The sequence below is a fragment of the Streptopelia decaocto genome (genome assembly GCF_964273445.1).
Source record: "Streptopelia decaocto genome assembly, chromosome: 8".
In the NCBI taxonomy this organism is placed as follows: domain Eukaryota; kingdom Metazoa; phylum Chordata; class Aves; order Columbiformes; family Columbidae; genus Streptopelia; species Streptopelia decaocto.
In genome coordinates, this window is record NC_138662.1 from 6,197,580 (window position 1) to 6,214,675 (window position 17,096).

Sequence of the window (17,096 nt, forward strand, 5' to 3'; positions counted from 1 at the left end):
TGTACCAAGGCTCGTCAAATTTTTCATCTGTTCTTCTTTGTGGTATCTTAAAACTCTGAAGACTGATCTACTTTTACAGACCACATACCTTTAAGTCAGTTAAGAGTGTGATTTCTTTTATCCTAATGACAGAATGTAAGTCATAAGCAGACACTTCCATATTGTAAAAAGCATGTCGCACCGGTAACCTTTTCGGCTTGCCAACGTGGACTATCAATAGGGCACATGAGAGCTTAATTCATGATCAAAGAGCAGAATGCACTGAATAAACTCCAGGCACACAGCAGACTGCATTACTCTGAAACGTCCCAAACAACAGACTGAAATTGCTCCGGTCACAGAGCACACAGCTGAAATCAACAGGGAATAGTTTCACTTAGAATAGAGCACATTTTCATAACCACAGCAACACACTCATTTGTAAGGGTACCAGTAACAGCAGCATTTGTGGAACACTTTGTTACAGTATTTTCCTAGTATCAGACATAGATCCATCAAGGCTGCAAGCTTGACATTAAACCTAATTAGGAACAAATACATATTGTATCTTTTCAGTCTTGACTGACAGGCTGTACACAGGCCACTGAGCTACAAGGCATAAAACTCCATCTGATCCACATGGAGAAACTCCAAATGCTCAGCACAGCTGATTACATTACACTCTTCTAGAGTTACCCATCCTATCCCATAAGCTTCTGCTTCCAGCTAAAAGCACATTTGTTATTAATTTTTCCAAGACAGCTCCTGGAAGAAAGCCCTTTCTTTCTATTAAAAAAAAAAAAAAAAAAAAAAAAAAGGCAACAAAAGCAAGACAGAAGATACACATTTCACTGTATTTAGAAATGAATGAAATTTATGCTTCCTAATGCAAGGTAGGACAGAAAAATCTCTTAAGTGATATGAAACAGCTTGCCTGAGCACTATGTATTTTAAAAATCTTTCTGACACCCCTTATTTGATGTCATCCCATTAAAAAAAATTAGTGCATTGAATTAGCATATCAGAAAACAAAAGATGGCAAGAACTGCGGATTAGAATCTATTCTCAATAAAATTATCAGGGTTTAGATATTCTTGGCAGTGTCACTAGGATTAAAAACCCTCTCATATATCCATAAACCATCACCAGCTTTGAAGGTAAGGGAACAGTACAGAGAATTCCAGCTCTGCTTGCCTGACCCCAAGGATGCTGCTGGCATCTGGGTTTGGCCTGAGGCTTGAGCAGTGAGAAATCCCTTCAGAATCTCACCTGCCTTCTCCTCTTCAGTTCCATTTGGAGTCAGTGTCTACAAATATGTATGAACATCTGACATTTACTGTTTAAACAGGTTCTTGAAGACTCTGAAAACCACCTTCCCTTTCTCTCCCTCTTTACTGTTTCATAATCTGTATAGATCTAGCCACACTGGAGATCTGCCACAAAATACTCTTTGAGGCCTAGCAGGCCCCTCGCCTGCATCACTGCTCTGAGATGCTGCTTAAAGTTCCACCTCGGCCCCACAGAAAATAGTATTCCCCCCTGCCCCGTTATGGGGAGAACGTCAAGGAGTTTCATGATAAACAAGTGTGGGTGGGAGCCTGGGGCTCTTCTCCTTGCTCCCAAGACACAGTCCAAATATGTAGCCAGCTCTCATGCAAAATTAAAAACATGTTATTAAAATATTTTTGCAGGCTGCATCTGTTTTCAACACCCACAACCTTGCTCCTGCCTTGATACTCCAGCCTACTGACGTGTTTCAGCTTTAGATAGAAACCATTTTAGGGAGAAGGGTCAGTAAGGTTAACGACAGCTAGCTCTTCTTATTCAGGTTGAATATGGCCAAAGTTAAGGACCTCTCTTTGCATGACGGCAAGATCTCTTCACATGTACACTCATATCCAATTTTAATAAATAAACTAGTTCAGCTTGTGGTAGTAGACAAGTCAATTAGTGCAGAAGTGAACTGTGACATGAGCTTTAGTGACATTTCCAAGACCATGCAGCACCTTCAGCAAAAATTATTTGGTTTGCTTTTTCTTACTGATGCTGTTTGATGTCTCTGGGAGGGCTGGACAGCTTATGTGCCAGGGTGACTCTGACATTGAACAGGTCTGAACTGTTACATCCATCCATGATCCAACTAAAACTTGGAAATGACAAATTTCTGTGTCTGTAGCTCTGCTTGTTAGACATATTCCACTGTTAGTCCAAACACATCAGTCAAATTTTCCAGTTGCCTGGGCAGTTGTACAATTATTAGAAAGTTAATTCCAGACCCACTGTACCAAAGCTGTTTTTGAGAACTATTAACCTAGGTAAATGTACGTTGCCAGCTTGGATTCCTTATGGCCGTTGAATATGTAATATGCATTTTCTAAACCACATTGACTGTATTTTATAGTCAGCTGCAATCTGGAAAAATGCCAAGGGGTGTTGTTAAAGCAGACAGGACACCACAGTGTCATTTCTAAAGTTCTCTATAACTTCTGCTATTTACATATTTAAATTTGAACTTTCATTCTACTACTTCTATTATTTACAAAATAATTAGAACTGATGCTTTCTCAAGTGCACCAGTTTGAGAATAAGGGAGGGAAAACCCAACAGGCTAAAACTCTTCAGTCCAGTAGTCTTTCTCACTAACGGTTTCTATTTCTGCTGAAATGAAAAATTTACAGCAATCTGGACAGCTGTAATTAAACATCATCTTTGATGTTCTGTCAAGAAAAGTAACAGAGTTTGAACATGAGATTCAATGTAATGGGGGAAAACAAGGTAAAAGCAGATGTCATAGTTCCAACAAAACATCCAAGGTTATGTATCCTTTCATGCCCTGCAACTCAGAAAAGGAAAAAGGGATTTTTTTCCCCTATATCCTAGATACTCAAGGTTGGCCCTGCTTCAAGTGGGAGGTTGGATTTGATCTCTCTACCAATCTAATTATTCTGATTCTAATCCCCTTAGCAATGCACTTCAAAATGGCTAGAAACTGCAGGATAAGGAAGGATTCACATGACTAAAGTATCTTTTCTACAGTAAGGTGTTTATTTGCTTTATAATGCTACAATTTGATTTTGTTTGTTCACACCCAGATTCTACTGCAGAACTGGGGTGACAGCAGAAGCCGCATTTACACATAGTGGCCCTGCAACTCCAGTGGGCAGCCACCTGGGACCCGCTTCAAGGGTTTGTTATAAAACTGGGAACATTAACCTATGAACCAGTCACAACTGAAGTACTTGCACCATGAGACAAACTGCTACTTAAAATCCTACAAAAAGCACCAGAATGAAGATACACCAAGAAACAGCCTCCTCTGATCAGGATCATGCTGCTGTCAAAGTAAATGGATGTGAATGAACAGTAAGCAATTGTCAAAGATTGTGATTTAGTGGATTTATCCGTTTTGTTCATTAAGGATGTTTTCCCACAATGTAGAAGATCTTAGCCATGCCAACTCGCTTTTCTGGAGTTTTTCCTTAAACTCTGAGGTCTTGGTATTCACAAGGAACGCCAACACAAACTCAGGACAACTACAGTTAAAGGCAGAGCACAACCAGCACATAAGAGCAGTTTCATTGTTGCCTTGCTTAACAAGAGAAAAATCACCTGACAAATACATTTACTTTCTGTTCTCCTTGCAGCAAAATAAGAGTTCAGTTTATTCTATTACTCTGGATATGCACAAGGATAAGTAACTCCAGTAACATCAGTTGAGTTATTCTGGCATGAACCCAGTGTAAGCAAAAGCAAAATTTAGTCTCTTGTTTGTTCTTTATAGGGCTCCTGACCCTTAAAGCATCAGACTGTTTGGAAACAATCCCACAGCCTTCAAGTCAGGAAGGTGAAAAAATCTGATTTACATTTAAAAATACAAGTATGCCAAGCAAATTTGGTGTTGCTTTTTATTTTAATGACTTTAAAAGATGCAGAAACATTGGTTTTCAAAGGAAGTTTGTAGGGCCTAGCAAGAAAGTGTCTGGAGCTGCTATATAGTAGTGATTTAACATCCAATGATAAATTGAAGGTAATGAAAACAACACCTGTGTTTCTTCCCTCTCAGTTATTTATATGAACTACATGCAGACTCAAACATGCTTTTTTATTATTGAAATTAGAAATATTTTTCAGATAAAAGCCTTAATTGGCTGTCTTTGTTACATCTTTCTTTTCAAAATCTCAGCATATCACAAGACACTCACAGAATGGACCACTCACAGTCCTGAAAAGTCACAAGGAGAGACATGCTATTATGAAGGCACAGGCAGCGAACAGAAACACAAGTAGGTATTAAAATCCTGCAATAGCTGTAAACATCCAGAAAAGCTGGACAGAAGCGATCAAACACAGGACACGTGTGGAGACCACGGCTCAGCCAGATGAGCTGGGGCCAGCTCAACTCTCACACAGCAGCCGAATAGCTGATTTTAAGGAAAGATGTACATTTATTCCTAAAAAAGCTAGTCTTGCCACAAATCTTTAGTTCTAAATAAATAGAGAAGTTACTTAGAGTTTGAACTAGCATTTGTAAAGCCCTACAAAGACTTCTACAAAAAACAGTATCTGAGAATAGTAACAAAGCATAAAACTTGTGCTTTAAAGGATGATTGTTCTCAAAAATAACTCAGCTAAGAGTTAAAATAGACTATCTCCCATAGTAATGCTTGGCAAAATCTTGCTGAAGTGTTCCAGAGTAACCAGAATGGACTAAGAACTGCTGACAATACACCCGTATCTTTTACAGAGAAACTGGGGACTGAGAGATCTGAAACATAATGATGTCATAGTCAAGGCAATACATTTTATATTATTGAAGGTCATGCAGCCTCACATAATATTTTTCTAGTAATGATATAAATCACTGTATCTCTCAACCTTCTCTCTGCTTGGCTACATTTCTATAGGGAATTTTTGTTCCCCATCCCTCCAGCCAAACAAGTTATACATTTACTGTTGCAGTCATCAGAATTATTATTATCTTTGTATCATTTCAAGAAACTGGAACACTCACAAAGTACCACAACAGAAACCATCTCAGACTTAAGTGTGACTGTAATCAAGTTGGAGGCTCTAAGTAGAACCCTGATCCATTCACGTTTGGAGAAACTGATGCTAGCTCCTCACAAAAAGGATAAATAAAATGTAGTTTTTAAAGCAGTGATACATAAGAAGGAAAGAGCAGTACAAAGCACATCAGAATTAAGTATGCTTCTAAGCAACACCAACAACTTTCTTCACACACACACACCCCCCACACTTGCCAGGAGCTCTGCATTAACAAATGACAGCACAAGCTTCAGGAAAGCTGCTGATCTAGATGATTAATGTATGCACCATTTTAAAAGTTAATAGACCTATATTTATGCCTTTGAGATGCAAAAAGACAGATTCAAACATTTTTGCAAAATGCTAGTAGTAAATGGCTTTATTTTTCCCAACCGTGTTTAAATTATCTATCATTTTCTCTCCCTCTCCAATTTCTAGACATTTTAAATATAGGGTCAAGTTAGTAATTTCTAACTGAAACTTCTAATTAATACCAAATTCCTTTATAAATTGTTTTGGAAAATGCTTCATGCACTGGTAACTTACAGAATAAGAGCTGTGCTTTCAAATTTCCACGGCTTCAGTTTACATGAGAAACGGGCAAAATTCCATTGTTTTGTGTGTTCAAGTGCATTACAGTACAGGAAGATCCCAATATGCAACTGAAAGATAACGTGCATCTCCAAAATACAGCTAAATGAAAACAGAAGTAACCCCACACTCTCCAACTACAGCTACTTGCCTGTCTGTTCTTGAAATCAAAGTATTATTCACAAACTGGAGGACAAAAGCTTTTTCTCCACGGAACTTAAGCCCATGTAAGAAAGTTTTAATGCTTTAAGCTTTTGTGCTGTCTTAACCCTAAAAACAGGCAGCACATAACAGCTTGCAGTCTTACAAGAGAAAGAATTCACCAGGAGGTTCAAAGCAAAGTCATTTGAAATACTTCTGGTTTGTTCCAAACCAACACTTTTTCTTCTCAAGCTGATTGTTTGGCTTGTGATGCTTCAGACTTCAAGTGAGGAGTCATCCCTGGCAGTGTCATCACACTGTATCTTTGAGTTGAGTCTCCCACCATTCACAGGGGGATCAAACTGGTGCTATTCTACCCAACATTCATGGACAGGTTTCGGATCTTCCCAAGGGCTTGAAGAAAAATCAGCCCTTCTGTTTGTACTTTGGGAGACAGAAAAGGTTCTTCTCATTCCAACTAACCCTATGGCAAGAAAGGGAAATTTCACCTTCCTATACAATGGATGCAGTTAATGATTTTATAGAAATGTACCACTACATTATGATAGGTCATAGTCTTCTGATATCTGTCAATAACATCTGAGAAACCAGTTTCCTTTAAGATTGGTACCGTTTCTAGTACCCTGTGAGTCCGACTTTTTTTTTTTTTTTAAACTTCTTACCCTTACCAAGCAGACTTCACCACTTACGTGAACTTTCACCCATCATCTGTGACGCTCTCCTTCCTACTTCTGTAATAACTCCTGAAGGACCCTAATGTAGGTGACGCTTTAGCATTTGCACTGCATCACAAAGCAGAGAAACAGCATGGCTGGCATTTTCTAGAAACAGATAATTCTTCTGACTAGATTTATCTTCCATTAATTACTGTCTGCTTCCCCATACTCATCTGCAGTTCAAACTGAAGAAGGAGCTTTCTATTGTCTTTGAACTGCTATACACCAATACAATACCAATGCTTTATTCTGAGGTAGCTCATTTCACTGGTACCTCCAACACCCCCTAGTAAATGCACCTTACACCTACACAAGACCTCTTTGACCCTTCAGCATCCCCTTTATGTCCATATGTCTCTTGTGAAACCACTAGCACAGTGAAGCTGAGATAAACAAGTGCTTGTGTTGAGACACCAGCAGCCTGGGTTAGTCTGTAATTTGTATTCTTGCACAGTTACTCCAGGATGATTGCATAGCTATTTGCAATGCCATAAAAAGGTACAAGAGACCAAGCCCTGCCCTTCTTGGTCAGTCATGTCCCTGTAATTTGCGGTTGAAACAACCCCAGTATAGCAGGAAGGGTGCGATGGCACCGTGCTTAGGTGTCTCCTGCCTGCCAATAAAACGGAACGAACAAAAGTGTTGTAACCTACAGCGGGAACCAGACAGGCTGGCAGAGCCCAACTCTGGCAAAACTTCCAGCTCATTAATCATGTGCTCTCAACTCTGCAGTAAAGACGTTTTCTCCACAGTTACTCTGCATTTAACCATGGCCTTGTCCACATCCTGCTATGTAACATAGTACCTGGGACTGTTCAATACAGAGGCTCAGCTACTTTAAGGGCAGCGTAGTTCTAAAACATTTTATTCGGCAAAACCATTAGCACAACTGCTAGAAACAGAGAGCTGAAAGCCAAGTACAAAGACTTTCCTTAAAGAACAGGTTTCATAACTAATTCAAGATGCTTTTTAAAGTAATAGAAAGAAGTAATGAAGTAAATAAGACAAGTAATGAAGCAATAGAAATAAGTAATGAAGAGCAATTCAAACGTACCTAGGGACAATTCCTGTTTCAAATACATAAATAACCTTCCAATCATAATCATACATTCTTCTATTCATCCATGACTACAACTTCTTATTTTCTTCTTTCTTTGCTATCATATTTCTTCAAACTTTGAAAAATCAGTTGAAGATGTTGGCAGCTAAAAATAAGTATGGATTGCATAGGAGATCCATACCAAGCCATCCAATTTATAGGACGAGTAAGGGTAAGTTAATGAAGTGAAACCAAAGCTGAAGTCTGTCCAGAATTCTTTATTTTTTAATACTGTTCATCTTTCTCTATTACATGACTGCCATAAACAAATAAAAATAGCATAGTCTGGTGTGTGACTCTACAAGGAAAATATAATAATGCTCACAAAATCCATGGCTATCTTAACTGAGGAAATTAATCAGGCAGAAAGGCAATTTATGAAGTTAAAAGGCGTCAAAAAATGTCTGCTGGAACAAGTAGTTTGTGAAAAGGTAGAAAAAAGTTTCATAAATTTCTTTCTGTATGTGTACAGAGATCACTAAACTAGACCTTAGCCAGAATATTAAGTCACAAATTTTACCCCAGCTGTTACTCTTACTAAAAACACTGTAACACAACCAAAAGTGTTCAAAGCTGATGATAAGTTCAGCATCTCAGCATCTAATAAGTTTAGCATCTCAGATCTGCTTCCTGTCGTGTTACAATCAAGATTACTGAACTACAAGACAATCTTTCATCTAAAATATCTAACAATTTTGTGATATATTAAAGGTTTAGCGGTAATATTTTTTTTCTTAAGATTTTTTTTTTTTTTTTATAAATAAATGAAGTGCAACTAGTAGAATTGTCAGGGCAGACTCCAGAAAACAGAATTGGATTTTCCATTCTCCTAAACTTCATGGAAAATGGCTGAGTCTGAAAGTTATAAGCAAGTCTTTTTGCTACACTATTTCTCATTATCATAATGAAGTATATAAAGCCTGTTAAACAAAAAAAAAAACATGGAAGGATGAGGGTGTCAGTACCATAAAGTACATGGAAGCAATTTCTTGCAGGGCAGGAAAGGAGAGGAGGGAGAGAAAGAGAGAATGAATGAGAATGGTAAAGCTTATTCCAGTGAATATGTAAAACTACCACAAAATGAAGGGCAGGCAATTCTAGTCAATCTTGCAGGGAACAGCAATCCTTTACAAGGTTAGACTACAGTTTGTAAAGTACCAGTATCAATTTGCATGTGTTTATGGCCTAAATCAGACACTAAACATTACTGAAGTGCTGGAGATCTCAGACAATCCCCCAACAGTGGCTGATAACATTCCAAATGACTGAGAACAGTTCTGCTGCTAGGCTGGTGTTCAGCTTTACTTGAAGTTTACTTATTCCTTCTTTAACAAAATTTAAAAAAAATCCCCACTTTGAGCATACCACTCACAATGTTCTCTCTTTGCTTCCTAACAAAGTAAACTTCGTTTCCCCAGGCAGTTGATCTATCAGGTTTTGTAGTCCTTAATTGCTTTTTAAACAGACAGATGCTGTGTGATGCACTCTGTGTGGTGAAACAGAATACATGTCGTGAAATGTTCTCACTATATATAAAGAAATGTCGTGCTAATGTAACCCACTGATTAGTACCTCCGCAAACAGCAAGAAGCTGTTCTTTAATGCCAGGGGAAAAGACAGAAAGGGAAGAACTGTATGACTATACAACAGAGAACAAGCAGAAAGCCATTAAGCCTCTTCATAGTGCTCCTGAAACAGAAAACTCAAAAAGAGATGCCCTGCCTTTTGGATACTCTGAAAACAAAAGGTATTTTGCTTGCGCACCTTGAGCTATTTTGTATTCTATCCCCTATGTTCTGCTCAATTCCAGCTGCCTACACAGATGCTGGGATAACCACAATGGGATGCTAGCAGAGCTTAGAGTATTCATCACACTGGCTCAACAGGAAACCGAATTAGCCAAACTGTAGCCCAAGTTCTGCCCTCATTGTGTCTGGCTCAATGCTGCAACAGTACCAGCTTTAGCCCACATACTCTTAATTCATACCTTTGGAAAAGTACAACTTAATCCACATTTTCAAATTAGAACTTCTGCTGCTAGTATGACTCATGTTTCATGGATTTGCACTGTCAGGCCAGCAGGGAGAGATTAGTTGGGAAGCACAGTGAGTGGAAAATACCTGTGCATGAAAAACACCCTAGTGAAATTAAACGTGACATACAACAACTGATTTAATCTGAAAGCCCAAAACAACTTCCTTTCCTGTAGAAGAAGCTTAGAAAGATTAGTCTGCAGAGAATGAGGAGTTAAGCCTTTGCTAGGATTTCCAAGGTGGCCTTCTAGAGGGTGCTTCCGAACAAGGGACACCCACCTTGCCATCAACAACAGGAACTGTCCCTCCCTGATATTAAAATACAGCCGCAACAAATCAAATTATAAAAGAAACAGAATAGTCAAACTCTTCCCAAAATTCACTCTGATAGGTTACCTGATTCCCTTAAATATGTACTCAATATTTAAGGAGCAACAATTTGAAAGCCAACAAAAAAGGACTCTAAGACTACAGTTCATCATGAGCCCACCTCATACACTAATGTATCATTTCAGCTAACACATTGACCCTACTTATCTCAATATGAAAAATGTTCATATAGAATGTCTTCTGTAATGTCAGATCCCCATTAATTGGTGTTACTTCTTAATTTATACCTTATCTGAGGTGTCACAAGTTTTCCTTGTAGCATATTTTAATCTCCATTATTCTGACAGACAGAATATCCCTCTTCAAACAGTAGAGCTCAAAGCTCTGCTTTCTAAATACAGAAAGGATTCTTCAAATTTAGTGCAGTACAGTAGGATGCTGTGATGGACACAATAGGATTTCCAGATGTTTTCCAGCAGCTCTAGAGAGAGTTTTCCAGTGACTGAATGAAGATGCAGTGAGAATCTTCTCTGAAAAATGGAAACTCAAACATGAGCTCTCAGTAAAGGCCACACACAGTTTCATGACACATTAGCAGTACAGTCAGTTTAAGCACCTAGAGCTGGGTCATGTTGTGCCCTTGTGTGGCTATGGACAGAACTTGTCACTTAATACCAGGACAGCTCTCCATAGAGCTGGGCTGTAAAGCGGACCAGTGACAGGTTCCAAGGTTAAAAAACAAAACAACCCCCAACATACACCACCACACAAATAAAACCACACAAACACACTTTACACATATACTTTTCTGTGGTGGTTTCAACAGCCCAGGATACAGCAACACTACAGAACAGTCCCTGCAACATGTGAATAGTCACTGAACTGAGGGGAGAACAAGTAAGCCAACTGTCAGGAAAGGTTTGCCAACTGAGCCAGTAGCTCATGAAATAACTCTACCCATCTTGGTTTGCAATACTAAATGGTGGCAACCTGATTCAAGCAAGTAAGGAGTACAGTCACAGCACACTAAGTACCTTGTTTTATAACAAACCTCGTGATCTCTGCTGCCCAAGTCCACAGCCTTACCTGATCAGAAAGTACTAAACTTGCTAGATCACGTTTGGTTTTGTGAAAGACAATATTCTCAGCAGAGAATAGGATAAAAACCACCAGCTCATTCCCACATTCCGACTGGACCTCTGAAAATGAACAGGCTCCATTTTACTGACTGACAAACCAACCTCTGTGACTTTGGTATTAAGGAAGGTTAGTGACACTCCAATAATTTCTTAATTCCTAGCTTTAAAATGTCCCAATCTAACCATTTAAATAATCATGTGGTCTGAAGGGCAAAAGGCGTAATTCTTCCCTTTTATTTTGCTTTTACCTCTGTTACTCCAGCTAATAATGTTGTTGAATACAGTCAGTGACACTGGCACTTTACTTCAGAAATCTATAATTTAAAAACACACTTCTGTTTTTCATTTTCTTCCTTCCTCTAGGAATGGATTCTGTGGAGAGCAGAAATAAAACCTGCTTTCATTTTGCTACTCTGAAAGGTTTAGCGCCAAAGTGACACAAAGGAGAGCTTATGGCACTTGAGTAAAACCATTCATTTCTCTCAAAGTTTGGGTTTGGTCTCGTTCCCCCCCACCCCCCATCTTCAAGTAGGGCTAATTTCCATCCCTCCTTTACTGTACATACCAGTTCTAGCACTTTGGTATCAAAATATGAACAGGGCAAGGCTGAATGCAGCTGCATTATCACAAAAGGTATCCCTACAAGGAGATACAGGGAAGAAGACACCATGAACCAAGGCATCATTAGATAGCACAGAAATAACTCTTCTTGGAATCCTGAAGTACAGGCCTCCAGCAGAGATGACAGGGGAAGCCTTTTTTTCATGTATTAAGAACATTAACAGTTTCAAAAGCGCTGTTTCAGTTATTACAGACCACAAGAAATGGTGAGAGCCAGAGAGAAATTCTCCCACCCAGCCTTAAGATGCCAGAATGGAAATGAAGAGAAGAAAACAAAGAAAAAATAATCCGTGATAACATCATATGAATCACAAGCTTTAACAAACTGCCTTCAGAAATACTGCTGGGCAAGGTAAAGACTCCCTTGTCTTTCTCTTTTCCATTCACACATCCTAAGATTTGCTGTGAAAGGAAACACCGATATTTTCCTCCAAATCTTCAGGGAGAAACAGCTTTCTGTTTTTGCAGCTGCACTTGCCAGAACACTGTTCCCACCAGTCCCTTGGCTCTCTCCTCAGATGTCCCATAGTTCAGATTCCTTTAAGGATAACTGTCAAATCCCCTTATTAGTTCCTGGAACACAGAGACATAACCCCTGTCTTAAAAGACTCCAAAGGATTCTCCCATCTTGCAGTTGGTATAGCTTCTGCTATACAACACTGCCAAAAGAAGAACCCAACACAGCACAGTGACCAAGTAAAAAACATGAACTTTTTTATGTTTCTTTTTCTATTCCAGGATCCATAAGCTGCTAAAGGTGTACACAACCTGTTCAAAGCTGCAGATGGGTACACAGGCATTTAATTTAGAGGCCGCTCACACAGATCTATGTTGGAAGCTTTTAGAAATTCCTTCGCAAAGCTGAAAGCATCAGAGCAAGGCTCAACACCTACAAAGAGAACATTTTCCTTCGTTCTCCTTGGCAACATAAAACATATTTATCCCATCAGTGCTCACAGAACAGCCTTGCAGTGTTCACCCCGTAATAAGATTGTACCTCATTAAAGAGAGCAGTAAGACAAAACAGCCCTGCAGGCCAGTTCTCCTGACTGGGCCTTTTGCCTGACTGAGCCCACAGCAGCAGCCAATCTAGTAAAAGGTTCACACAGTATCACAGTATGTTTGGGATTGGAAGGGACCTCAAAAGATCATCCAGTCCAATCCCCCTGCTGGAGCAGGAACGCCCAGGTGAGGTCGCACAGGAACATGTCCAGGCGGGTTTTGAATGTCTCCAGAGAAGGAGACTCCACAACTTCCCTGGGCAGCCTGTTCCAGTGTCTGTCACCCTCACTGAGAAGAAGTTTTTTCTCAAATTTAAGTGGAACCTCTTGTGTTCCAGCTTGATCCCATTACCCCCTGTCCTATCATTGTTTGCCACCGAGAAGAGCCTGGCTCCATCCTCATGGCACTCACCCTTTATATATTTCTAAACATTAATAAGGTCACCCCTCAGTCTCCTCTTCTCCAAACTAAAGAGCCCCAGCTCCCTCAGCCTTTCTTCATAAGGGAGGTGCTCCACTCCCTTAATCATCTTTGTTGCCCTACGCTGGACCCTCTCCAGCAGTTCCCTGTCCTTCTTGAACTGAGGGGCCCAGAACTGGACACGATATTCCAGATGTGGTCTCACCAGGGCGGAGTAGAGGGTAAGAAGGACCTCTCTCGATCTACTAACCACCCCCCTTCTAATACACCCCAGGATGCCATTGGCCTTCCTGGCCACAAGGGCACAGTGCTGGCTCATGGTCATCCTGCTGTCCACCAGGACCCTCAGGTCCCTTTCCCCTACACCGCTCTCTAATAGGTAATTTCCCAACCTATACTGGAACCTGGGGTTGTTCCTGCCCAGATGCAGGACTCTACACTTTCCCTTGTTAAATTTCATTAGGTTATTCCCTGCCCAACTCTCCAGCCTGTCCAGGTCTCTGGATGGCAGCACAGCCTTCTGGCATGTCAGCCACTCCTCCCAGCTTAGTATCATCAGCAAACTTGCTGATAGTACACTCTATTCCCTCCTCTAAATCGTTAATGAATATATTGAATAATATTGGCCCCAGTACTGACCCTGAGGCACTCCACTAGATACTGGCCTCCAGAATCTAGTTCTGAACTGGCCTCCAGTTCAGAATGCAGATGGGCTAAATTTAAGTGGGAGGCAGGCATGAATATTTCAAGATGACAAAGTAAGAGACAAGTCTACTTCCTTTTTCTCCCTTATAGCTACTCCAACTAAATTAAAAATAAAAATTAAAGGATCAAGAAAAAAAATCACTCACAATACCCTGGCACATTAAGTTAACCAGGTTTATTATCACCTATAATGTTTGCCTAACACTTTTACTTCTGTAGGGATAATCCCACATCCAAAAAAAGCTTGTTGACTGTGTTGACCTACACTCTACAAGCTTGTAAATAGTAATCGGTATTTTGCAGCAAGTAAGACCACAAACAATATATAGTGCAAAGAACAGTAATGTTTTTCATTGCAGGTCTGGTCTGTTTGAAATATTATACAAAACAGTTGGAAGCGCTCCGCCTCCAGATCGTGCCAAAGTCCTTTCAAAACTCTCACTGGCTAACATTTGCCTTAGAAGTAACAATTTAAAAAATCAAAATAGCCTTGGTTGCCTCTGCAGCATTGAACTGCATAGAAATGCAGTTCAGTAGCACAGCACACACAACACGGTGGCAACCTCAAAACAGGTGTCGATGGGAATACTGCTCATACCAGCAGAGAACTCCCCTCTCACTCTCTCTAGATCCATTTCACAGGTACTGCAACCAAAATAGTGCACTCTGTATTTATAGCCTCACAAAGTGCTCCAAAAGGTTTAGTCACCAGCGTGTGACAACAGGCACACCCCTCCTTCAAGGGCTGAAAACCAGGACATTGTTAAGGAACCTGAACCACATTTGCTGATTGACATCATACTACTCACCAGCAGCAGAGATATTTTATTAGCTCAAGTTTTCTCTGCAATTATTTACCCAGTGATATCCGAGTCCTCCTTAACTACTTGCCTTGAGCATAGCTAATGATTACATGATTAATCTGTATAACCCTTGACTCTAAACAAGGGCTGAGAATGCAAGTTGACAGCACTGCTTTCCTAGCCCTCCAACAGCCAGTCACGCAAAACAAATTCTCAGAATGCAACAGCAAGGCCAGCTGAGCCCTTTGTATAACTTAAAATCAAGTATATCTATTTATCTATCCAGAACAGCAGAAAATGCCTTTGCTTTCTTCAAAAAGAAACAAACTTGACCCTTGTTTCAAATAAATGGCAGCAGGTTATACACCTGGTAAAATGTTCAAAAATTAAACTTCAAATGGTAATGAATCCTGAGTTTTACATGGAATCATTTACCAGGCCAGACTTTAGCAGAACCAAGGGCTTAAAAATATATATATATATATATATAATTTTTTTTTTTTTTTTTAATCAATGAAATCACCACAAAGCTAAAAGCCCACCAGGTGAAACCCTTCAACCCATTTTTAAGCTTTTTAATAAAACTGATGTGGACCATCTCAGGTTGTTGACAGCACTGACTGCATTAACCTGGGCTTGCCACTGTTCTTTGAAAGCATATGCAAAAATGAGATTTCCAACAAATCACAGCTGGTGCATTTGCAAATGAACAGCCAAAACACATACGAAGAGAATTATTCCATTTAATCCCCTACATAATATCAATTTCCTTCTCCGTTAGGGGAAAACACAGATACTAGCTTTTGTAAAAATGTATGTACCAGGCCTAAAACTCCTGGTGATATCAAAAGTTCCACTGCTTAGCTGTAATTAATGGCGATTTCAACTGCTCAAAATCATCTTGAAAATAAGTGCCCTGCATCCTGTTATTATTGCTTCTCCTTCTGTTTGTGTGTCAATGGATAAACAGCATTTGAGAGCAGCATGGGGAGAAGCAAGAAAGAAAAACCCTAAACTTCAAAAAAGAAAACACAGACTCACCACCTGTATCACTGGAATATTCACATTTTTCTCTTGCTTGTCATAGTCTAGAAAAATATGAAACAACCATGCGATTTGTAGCTGTGATATTAGAGAAAAATTACTTGTTTCTAAGCATCTCTATTTACCAAACCACTAGTTCCACACAGTGGTACTGTAGAACAGTTTTAAACCCAGGACACTGGAATGAAAAAGTAGATAATTGTCCCAAATAATCTTAATTATTTTCCTAGGTGTTACTTTCTGTAAAAAAGTATCTTTGCAGAAATCCCAAAGATAGAGAGCTTTGTGTTTAACCTCTGTTGTACAAGAAGAAAGTAGGATAGGGCCATGGAACACTAGAAGGGTACATAATTAGTATCCCAAATAAGTTTTCTGAGGAGTCACCTCAAATGGAAAGAGAAACAGAATAAGAATATAAACAGGCAAAGGCTCTTCCATTCTGAGGATTAGTTCTGATTTTATTCCTTGATGGCTAAACTGCTTGAACTCTACCAATTTGTATTTTTACTGCTGACAGATGATGTTGACACCACTTATACGGAAGTCTTGAGAATTCATTTCAGGAATTTATTGTCACAAATAATCTAGCTGGAAGCTGGTTGCACTGTGCAACTGTGCACAAAGGTCTAGACAATATAGATTTAATTTTGAATCATTTTCTAGCATGTACATAAACACATTTTGTAAAAAGTCGTTCTTTCATTTTTGTAACCAAATGTCTTCCTGCTACTTAATTTTGATCTACACATTTGCCTTTCACATGCTGTCGGATAAAAAAAAAATTTATATTCAGAAAAGAACTCTCTCAGAAAGGTTTTCTGGACACTGCTCCACTCAGAACAGTGTCAAAAGGGCACAGACTTAAAGAGTCTTTTCCCACAAGGTGTGTCCCTTCCCCAGCTGTCATCGGACAGACGCATAAGAAACACCCACTAACCACAGAAGAGAATAGCTTCAGGGACAAAGGTGACAGCTGTACAAACATATTTTCGATGCCAGGTTTATCTAGGACAGTGAAATGCTTGGCTCTCAACCTTCTGAAACCATCATATTATATATAAAGTCACCCCCTCTGTTTCCACTAAAATCAAAGGCAGAGATCTCCAATATCTGACTTCACAGAAACACCAAACATCTTGTAAAATGAAGAAGTCAGATTTTGCCTGTGGCAAATTTTACGAAACCTCTTGACACCGCTTAAAAGGCTGGCTTTGTTTTGTTTTCTGTGTTTCTACCTCTTGGCTCTTGCTTGCAAATACTTGGGCAGATCTCAGTTTTAGCTTTCAAATTACAAAGTACCCATGGTGTGTTTGACACAGCTCCAGGATGCCAATGTCACACAGGCCGCCCTGCGCTGCAGAACGGCACAGTCACCAGAATCTGCCAGGACACAGCCCGCGATCTCT

General features: G+C 39.6%; 1 protein-coding gene across 1 annotated transcript in view; it reads right to left on the reverse strand.

Moving 5' to 3' along the window:
- RFT1 (RFT1 glycolipid translocator homolog) overlaps positions 1 to 7,587 on the reverse strand; it is a 47,138-nt gene extending 39,551 nt beyond the window's left edge. The window contains exon 1 of the mRNA XM_082060302.1: positions 7,549 to 7,587. Coding sequence (XP_081916428.1) covers positions 7,549 to 7,576 — 28 coding nt within the window. The 5' untranslated portion in view covers positions 7,577 to 7,587. The remainder of the gene's footprint in view (positions 1 to 7,548) is intronic.
- Between the last annotated feature and the right edge of the window lie 9,509 nt (positions 7,588 to 17,096).